This window comes from Aegilops tauschii, chromosome 4 (assembly GCF_002575655.3).
Source record: "Aegilops tauschii subsp. strangulata cultivar AL8/78 chromosome 4, Aet v6.0, whole genome shotgun sequence".
Taxonomy (NCBI): domain Eukaryota; kingdom Viridiplantae; phylum Streptophyta; class Magnoliopsida; order Poales; family Poaceae; genus Aegilops; species Aegilops tauschii.
The window spans coordinates 62412219-62421482 of NC_053038.3; the positions used below are offsets into that span (position 1 = coordinate 62412219).

General features: G+C 46.0%; 1 protein-coding gene across 1 annotated transcript; it reads right to left on the minus strand.

Moving 5' to 3' along the window:
* Positions 1 to 519: 519 nt before the first annotated feature.
* On the minus strand, positions 520 to 3416 carry LOC109762049 (2-alkenal reductase (NADP(+)-dependent)). Its single transcript, XM_020320864.4, has 4 exons — positions 3068 to 3416; positions 2783 to 2960; positions 1685 to 1851; positions 520 to 1022 (listed from the first exon to the last, which is right to left on the minus strand). The coding sequence occupies exons 1-4, from the start codon at positions 3317 to 3319 to the stop codon at positions 564 to 566; spliced, it is 1056 nt and encodes a 351-aa protein (XP_020176453.1). The 5' UTR covers positions 3320 to 3416; the 3' UTR covers positions 520 to 563.
* Positions 3417 to 9264: the final 5848 nt, after the last annotated feature.

Below are 9264 nucleotides of genomic sequence, written 5' to 3' on the forward strand. Positions count from 1 at the left end.
TATTAAGTAAGATATTATTTGCGTGTTATTATGTGATTAGCAGTATATTTGGCATGAAATTAACTGCACGCTAAACGTGTTGAGTGCTCGACATTGAAGCAGTTTAGGTCGTTTGATTGACATGATTTGATAACCGAGATTAATTGAATCTACCTCTTTGGATCTTTTTATATTATTATAGATTATAGATCTTGGTTGCACCCTAATATTTATCACAAAACCGACAGTGAGCTAGTGGCTTGTGGTACAACGCTGCTTCTAGGAAGCCTGGGTTCTTCTCCCTTCTTCTCCTCTATTTATTTATGTGTTCACTAATGGATCGGCCCATTCGTGAAGCGAGGTATAGCTCTCGGGGCGTGGATGACGTATTTTTAATAAAGGTCATCATGCGTTTTATTACGAAAGAGCATCCTCCCTTGATGTATTTAGTGGGGGTACCAAAGCAGAAGTGTATAATTTTTTATGGCTTACAATTACATTATCATAATTATAAGCCTGCAGCTACAATCTTATTCAATAAAACACATAAAGAAGTCATTATTCCATGGACTCACACTCATGACTCATGCAAGAGCAACCAGCAGCTTGCCAACATTTCTCCCAGAAAACAGGCCCAGCAGAGCCTCAGGCGCCCTCTCAATCCCTCGGACGACGTCCTCCACGACGGTCACCTTCCCTGCCTTGATATAGCCGGCCATTTCCTCCTCGAACCTGGGATACAGGTGGTGGTAGTCCATGCAGGAGAAGCCCTCCACCCGGACGCGCTTTGGGATGATGCACCACAGGTTGCGCACCCCCTGGTGCTCCAGCAGGTTGTACTGCGAGATCATCCCGCACGCCACCACCCGGCCGCCCGGCCGCATCCGCAGCAGCGCCGCGTCCAGCGTCGCGCCGCCCACGTTGTCGAAGTAGACGTTGATGCCGCCCGGGAGGCGCCGCCCGAGCGCCGCGCCGAGGTCGTCCCCCTCCAACTTGTAGTTGAACGCGTCGTCGAAGCCCATCTTGCTCTTCAAGAGATTCACCTGACAAACAAAAAAAGGTCATTGTTTGGTGGCATGAATTGAAAAGAGGTTGCCTGGTCTCCCAGCTTGTTTCAAACATTTTTAACACTCTGATCACTTCCTACGCTCGTGGACCATTTCCAAGCATTTTTATCCCCCCCCCCCCCCCCCCCCCCCTCACTCTTTAGACCATGTGCACAGGGGAAATGCGCTTTGGTTCCTTGGTGTATATACATCTAATATGAAAAAAAACAAAAAAGTTTAGAAGTTTTTTTAAAATAAACCTGACTTTCTTTTGCACTAGTGTATAAATTTTCACGGATAAAAAACCAGTGCTAACTTTAGGGCAAAAAAACAACAACAGGTGTTTCTTTTGTGGATTTTGTTCTACAAGTATAATGAAAGGTCAAGCTTATTTCAAAAATATTTTCAGAATTATTTTACTTTTTACTATTTTTTTTTCATATAGGGTGTATATACACATAGACCAGAAGTTCCTATCCATGTACACAGGGAGATGCTTTGTAAAAAAATCCGCTTTTGGTTAAGCAGTGATGATTTCTATAGGAGAGGTGACTAAGTAAAGAACTATATGATATTACAAATAACATGCTTTTAGGTGACCAAGACAGACGAAGATTCCGAGCAACCGATAATTAAGAAAATTCCTTATGTGATCAAACCTTCTCATCGGAGCCGGCACTTCCAACCACATAGCATCCTGCTATCTTGGCGAGCTGTCCAACGATCTGACCGACGGCGCCAGACGCTGCCGACACAAAAACAGATTCACCTTGCTTTGGCTTGCCAACCTCAAAAAGTCCAGCATATGCAGTGAGCCCTGCCAAGCCTGCACGCAGGATCAGTGTTGCATGACCATCAAATGTATTATAAGCAGCAGTGAGGAGATTACTGCCAGTACACAAAAGAGCATACAAAAGGGTCTAATCCCAATCGGTTCTAGAACCATCACAAATGAGAGTGATGTCTCAGATTTATTGTTAAATTTATATTCAAAATGGACTTTTAAAACACAATGAATCATGTGAGAAATCTTTTGCAAATATATGCAAATTTCACAGACTTAGCGTGCGTAGGCTATATTAAATGGTTGTTTTCCATGGAATAGTTTGAATACCGACTCAACCCATCGTCTCAGTAACCCTCCACTTACATATATATATCCGAACGAACCCTAACTTCTAACTTCTAGCTTGTCTTTTCTCCACCGCTGCTTCCAACCACTTTCCACCCCAAATTTAACCCACTAGCGTCCCCTTCTTTTCAGTCTTGCCCCATTTTAAAACACATTATATTAGTTTTGTCTTGAGTCTAGTTTTATAAATTTGATCAAGTTTACAAACAAAATCAATATATACAATGGCAAAAATATAATATGTAACGTATTTTAAAAATATTGGTCCAGTATTTCGGATGCTGATATTTTCCATGTGAACTTGATTAGCCTTTACAAAGTTTCACTCATAATAAAATTAATATCAATGTATTTCGAAATGGTGAGAACTATGAATTCTCAAAGGTTTCAAAAGACCGTTTGGAACGAGTGTTTTTTTGGGGCAAATTTTAACATGCTCCCTCTTACCTCTTCTTTTCACACGAGAGGTAAGAGTATACAATAGATCTGAGCCGTTGATTTCATTAAATAGTGAATTTGATTTACTCTTACCTTCTAACCTCCCATGTGAAAAAAAGGAAGTAAGAATGAGCATGCTAAAATTGCTCTTTTTTTATACTTTGTGTCCGCATAGATATTCACTCACCAAGAACACCTGTGTAGTGTGAGAGTGGCAGCTCGGGGTGGTTGATCTTGAACAGGCCCTCCGTTTGGGTGATGAGGGTGTACTCCTCCCATGCACTCATCCCCCAGACGAGGTCGCCGGCGTCGAACTCCGGGTGCGTCGAATCGAGCACCTCGCCGACAGTGAAATTGACCAAGGCCTGATGATGATCATCCAAATATATACATGCAAGATCGGTCAGCCCTGAAACTCAAGGGTACGTAAAAGAGCAACCTGCATTGCGTCGAACTTTTATGGTGTGCGTACCTCTCCAAGCACGAAGTCCTCGGCCGGCACGGCGTCGCCGTCGTCGTGCTTGCTCATGCGGCCGCGCATCCACGGGTCGCAGGAAAGGTACAGATTCTTGACCACCACGGCGGCCGTCGACCCCTCCGGCACCCGCAGCCGGACGTGGGAGGTGACGACCACCTCCATGTCCTCCGCCGTCGGGTAGCCTGTCACGTACCTCCTCAGCACCACCTTCTTGTTCGTCGTCATCTCGTCGCCATGGTCGGCCATGTCGATCTTCGTCGGGCTAGCCTATTTATGACGCTTCGAGTTCTTCAAGCCTCAGGGTTTGGCAAGGTGTTAAGATACTGATGTGCTATGTCTCCGTGCGAGTGCAATAAGCACTACGCTACTGTTTATATAGACGAAGCTCATAGTGAGTGTGTAAGGCAGACAGGCGACGGATTGATGTGTGTATTGAACGCGTGCGTCACCCGTGACGGCATGACTTTGCCCCAAATATCTTTCTTGCCATTTTCTTCACGTTGCAAGTTAGACCTGCACATCCCGTCAAAGGAAAAAGTTAGATCTGCAAAAAAATCGCATATGCATGACACTCACACGTCATGACACACGTCTGTGCATTTCCCATATATCATTGATGAAACATGGGTGGCACAAGACAATACCCCAACTTATCAGAGTATGCTAAGTTTTTGTTTCCGACAATCAGCCTATGGGGTTATGTGGTTGGATGATTAAAATGATGGTTATTTACTCGGAGCCCATTATAGAGAGGGTTAATTACCCTTTTGCCCTCAGTGGTGTCCATGTGCTGTTTTGCCCCAGATACGAATTGTGCTTAGTTTTGCCCCTAGTCCATGCACAGCAACTATGGCGAGGCCAAACGGCCATATTTGAGTCCATTCCGTCCGCCGGCGTTAGTGGTTGTGGGTCCGGAGCTTACACGTGGGACCGCGTGGACGTGGGTCCGGAGCTGACATGTAGGCCCGTGCAACTAAATCCCCAAATCATTCTAGCTCACTCTGCCCATCCGCCGGCCGGCTGTCCTGCGCCGCCGCCGCCGCCACCTGCGCCGCGGCCAGCACCTGCCCCGCCACCAGCTGCACGGCCTGCTCCGCCGCTACCGTCCTGCGCCTACGCTCCACGGCTACCTGCGACGCCCGCCACCTTCCTGCGACGCCACGGGTGGGGCGCCCGCCACCTGCTCGACCCGCGGCGCGGCCTCCTTCCGTGCGCCCGGCCGGAGCGCTCAAAGGTGAGGGCTGCTGGAGCTATTTGAACTAGGAGGAAGAACCCTAGGGCGAAATGGCGAGCAACGGCGACCCCGGAGTATTTGGCGAGGCAGGCATCGGGCCAGAGATCCGCCGCGTCCACGACTGGGTTCCCGAGGGGTAAGTCTCGCCTCTTGTTTAGATTGAGCTTAGTTGTGCATTTGAACACTCGATTCGAGTAGGTTTGCCCAATTAGTGTGCTGATTGCGTCTCTGTTTTTCGCCGGTTAGGATGGAGTTGCGGTTTGCTTTCATGGTGCACATTAGAAGGGATCGGTACATGTTCGATGCAAAGGATAAGAAGAAATACCAAGGAGGTTTTGATTATCGGTTGCCAATGGCTAGTAATTGGAGTTTCAGACAATTTGGGGAGGTAATTTGTAGCCAATATCCTTGGGGTTTGCTTGATGAAGTGGTATACAAATACTATGATGGGGAAAAGAATTGGGTGACAGTTACTAATGATGAAGAGCTAGCTACCATGTTTGTTAGGCATAAAGAGAAAGATAATTTTCATGTGAGGCTGCAAGTTGATGTGCTTGAGCAGGCATTTGGACTTAGGATGACGGGTGCAACATCTCGGGGAGAACCAAGTCGTCGTAATGGCATCTCTAGCCAGAACAGTTCAGTTGGTGCACGGCGACGTGATGGCTCGACAAGTGTGGGCAACAGCAGTAGGGTCCCCCTTGAAGTGGAGCCTGATGATTACAATTCTAGGGTTGATGAAGAGAAGCTATATTCTGATGTTATTCGGAATTTACGACGGGCACCTCGGACTGAAAACCAAGATGAGGCTCACAATGCAGTCCGTATGGATGATGACGCGGTGGGTGAGGACGAAGACCTTGCAGCTGTTGAATGGGACCCTTTGAACCCTCATATGGAAGAAGGTACAGTTTTTGCATCCATGAATGAGTGTAGAAATGCACTTGTGACATACTGCATCAAGGTAGAACGTACTTTCAAAGTTGACAAGAGCGATCAAGTACGTTACAGAGTGCACTGTCCGACCGAGGGTTGTCCATGGAGGCTGCTCACATCTAAAATGCGGAATAGCACTAATGTTCAGGTCAAAGTGAACCCTTTTAAGCACACATGCCAGGAATCAGCCCTTAGGAAGGATACAATTAGTAGAGCCAAGTCAAGATGGGTGGCAGAAGAAGTAAAGAAGTGGGTGAAAGAAAACCAGCAAGTGGGTCCAAATGAATTGCAGAAGAACATCAAAGATAAGTTCAAGATAGATTTATCATACATGAGGTTGTTCAATGGTAAACAACATGCTATGGATTCTATTTATGGTAACTGGCAGGAAAGTTTTCAGTTGTTGTATTCATTCAAAGGTGAAGTGGAGAGGACAAGCCCAGGTAGTATTGTAGATATTGATCACCACACCGTGGAGTACACATTCAGGGGAGTGACAAAGACCAAGGAATGCTTTAGGAGGGTTTTTGTCTGTTTTGAGGCTTGTCGCCGGGGTTTTTTGGCAGGCTGCGGGCCTTATTTGGCTATTGATGCCACTTTTCTCACACGGAGGTTTAAAGGACAGTTAGTAGCAGCTTGTGCAGTTGGTGCACACAATTTTGTATTTCCAGTTGCCTACGGTGTGCTGGAGACAAAGTCTGAGGAGAGCTGGACTTGGTTTTTGCATAATCTGCGCCGGGCTATTGCACATCCCAATGGGTTGGTCATTCATACAGATGCCTGCAAATGTTTAGAAGTGGCCGTGGACAATGTGTTCCCTGGAGTAGAGCATAGGGAATGCATGCGTCACCTTGCTGCAAATTTCATGAAGAAATTCAAAGGAAAGGTGTATACCGACAATTTATGGCCAGCATCTTTGACTTGCAGTATGAAGAAGCACAACTACCACTTGAGGCAGTTATACATGAATCCCAAAGTGAAAGAATACTTGGAAACACACCACTCCAAGTTATGGGCCAGAAGCCAATTCAGTGAAGTGAGCAAAGTTGACTATGTGCACAATAATCTAGCAGAGTCTTTCAACTCAACGATCCGGAAACTAAAGGGTCATTATGTGGTGGATCTGCTTGACAGGATAAGGATAGAATACATGCAGAAATTTCATTATCATGCAGGAATAGCCGAGGCAAAATTCATGGGCCACATTATCATATCTGCCGTGATGAATGAACTGAAGCAGAAGACAACAGGCTTGGAAATGAACATGACTCTGTGCTCGGGTACCACAGCAGAGATATCATATTTGGATAAAGAGAAGAGGGAATGGAGATATCCAGTGGATTTAGAAGCTAGAACTTGCAGTTGTAGGCAATGACAGATAACTGGGTTGCCATGCATTCATGCCTTGTTTTTCATCACTTCTCTCCCAGGTCCAGCAGGGAACATACAGCAGTATGTGCATGATTACTACTCTGTTGCAAGGTTCAAAGCCACATATGCTTATGCCTTGCCTGCTATGGAGGGAAAACAACAATGGGACATGGTGGACCCTGGATTCAAGCTTTGCGCTCCAGTTCTGAAGAGAGCGGCGGGTAGACCAAGGAAGAGTCGAATCAGACCTCGCAGCGAAGGAGCTGGACTTGGAGCGAGGAAGCGTAAGTGCACAAGGTGTGGTGGGTCTGGTCATTTCGGTAAGTATTGTGATAACACAGTAGATCCAGCGTTCGGAGAGAGTTTTGATGAAGGCTTCGATGAAAATGTTGGTCAGCAGCCGGTTGCCTCAACAGATGATGAAAATGATGGTCAACAGCCGGTTGCATCAGATGAGGATTTTGACGAGGTTCCAAATGATGATGGTCAACAGCCGCATGATTTTGACGATGATCCAAAATATCCTCCAAATAATGATTCAAGTGAGGCTCCAAATGGTGATCCAAGTGAGGCTCCAAATAGTGATCATGGTGATCCAAGTGAGGCTCCAAATGATGATCCAAGTGAGGCTCCAAATGGTGACCAACCTTCTGTTGTTGTGTGTTCTGCTAGGTATGTAAATCTTGCAAGGGTCAAATACTACTGTACATTTATCACTTGACATGATCTCATTACTGTTTATGTTTTGCACAGCTCTATGATAGGTTTGAAGAAGACGCGCAAGGTACCGACAACCAAGAGGAGAAGAGAAGAAGCAATGAGCACAAGGTGCACGAGGAGCAAAGTGATGGCAAGAAGCTCAAGGAACAGACAGAAGCCCCAACGCTATATATGAATAATTATGAAACATTATGAATAAGGGATGATGTTGTATTATGAAACATTTATCACTTGACATGTTGTATTTCTGTTGGATGATGTTGGACCTATGTTAGAAGTATGTTTGACATGATGTTTAAATATCTGTTGGATGATGTTTGAATGAGCACATGGTTTTTCCTTTTTTTGATTTTTTTGAATTTTGTTTTGCTCATTTAAATTCTGGTCAAACCTGACTTTGACCAAGATTTAAACAAGTCTAAAACATCAAAATGAAAAACTAAGCCTGGATCCTTCTTAGTCAATCCAAAATGAAGCTGTGGTGAGGTTTTTGAAATTTTCATGAAAAATGTGCTAAAAAGAGGGGTCCAAAGGTAGGGTAAACAACCTCATTTCTAAGCAAGGTTTTTCTCGACCTTGTCTAAATCAGCCAAATAACTTTCTTACACATATATTCTATATATACAGACTATGTGCGCTGGTTTTTCCATTTTTTGTTTTTATTATTATTTTTGCTCATTTGAATTCTGGTCAAACTTAACTTTGACCAAGATTTAAACAAGTGTAAAACATCAAAATGAAAAACTAAGCCTGGATCCTTCTTAGTCACTCCAAAATGAAGTTGTGGTGAGTTTTTTGAAATTTTCATGTTCATTTCCCCAAAACACTTCTCTTCACTTCATACAAGAGAGTTTGAGATACTCGAGATATCACACAATACACATGAACTTATCGTTTAAATGTATGTAAACCTTGTTTATCAACTTAAATCGTTAGTATATGACATAAGAAGACTATGTGCGCAAGTTTTTTATTTTTCTGATTTTTATTTAATTTATTATGCTCATTTGAAATCTGGTCAAACATAGCTTTGACTGCTCCAAACCCCTCCCAAACCCCGCTAACCCTAGCGCTGAACAAGGACCGTTCATCTAACCCTAGCGGCGATCAAGGGCCGTCGATCTAACCCTTCTAGAAGGAATCTGCGGGGAGGAGGGGGGCGATCCGTGAGATGCAATCTGATTGGCCGGGAGATTGTTTTCTTAACAAATATCGGGCGCGCTGGATGGACCGTTGGGCAGTCTCGTTGTCTGGGCCTGAGACGCAGTAAATAGCCCGTCTCAGCCTTTCCAGGCCTTGCATGCATGGGAGGTGGCGACGTGGGTTTGCATGCGCGGGAGGCGGCGACGTGCATGCATGCGAGCGAGGCGCGCTAGGCGAGCTAGGTGGTTCAGGGCAGTGGTTCAGGGCAGCGATTCACATGCACCGCCCGGTCAAAGAGCTATGCAATGATTCAGATGCACGCACGCGCCCCATGCATCGTTTTCATGCAAAAATTTAAGAGTGCAAAACGTAACGGATACACACACGCGTCCGGATACACACACGCGTCCGGATTCACACACGCACCGTTCTCATCCTTTGTCTCTTCCTCTCCCACCCACAGGCCTATAAATGGGGTGCCTCTCTTCCTCTCCCACCCACAAGCCAGATCCGATCCTCTCCAACTTCAAACACCCAAGCGACCGAGCCCTCCCCAAGTGAGACCAAGTGAAGATGCAGTTCAACGGGCCGACCTTCAACCGTCCGCCTGTCGTGCCGGAGCTGCGCTACCCACCGGGCGTGCTCGTGGAGAGGGAGCTCTGTGTGTGGGCTATTTCAAGGTGGAGGGGTTCCGTCGAACTCACCCGCGCCTTCCTCAGAGCCGGCTATGCCCACCTCCCACGGGGCTCGCCGAGGATGTTCACCCTCAACGAGGTTCGTGACTGCG

Bases quoted from the DNA above. Each gene is read 5' to 3' on its own strand.
- LOC109762049 (XM_020320864.4), bottom strand. From the start codon at position 3,319: ATGGCCGACCATGGCGACGAGATGACGACGAACAAGAAGGTGGTGCTG. The intron at 2,961-3,067 runs GTACGCACACCA...GATCATCATCAG, and splicing joins AGGACTTCGTGCTTGGAGAG to GCCTTGGTCAATTTCACTGT. The intron at 1,852-2,782 runs GTGAGTGAATAT...TCCTGCGTGCAG, and splicing joins ACACTACACAGGTGTTCTTG to GCTTGGCAGGGCTCACTGCA.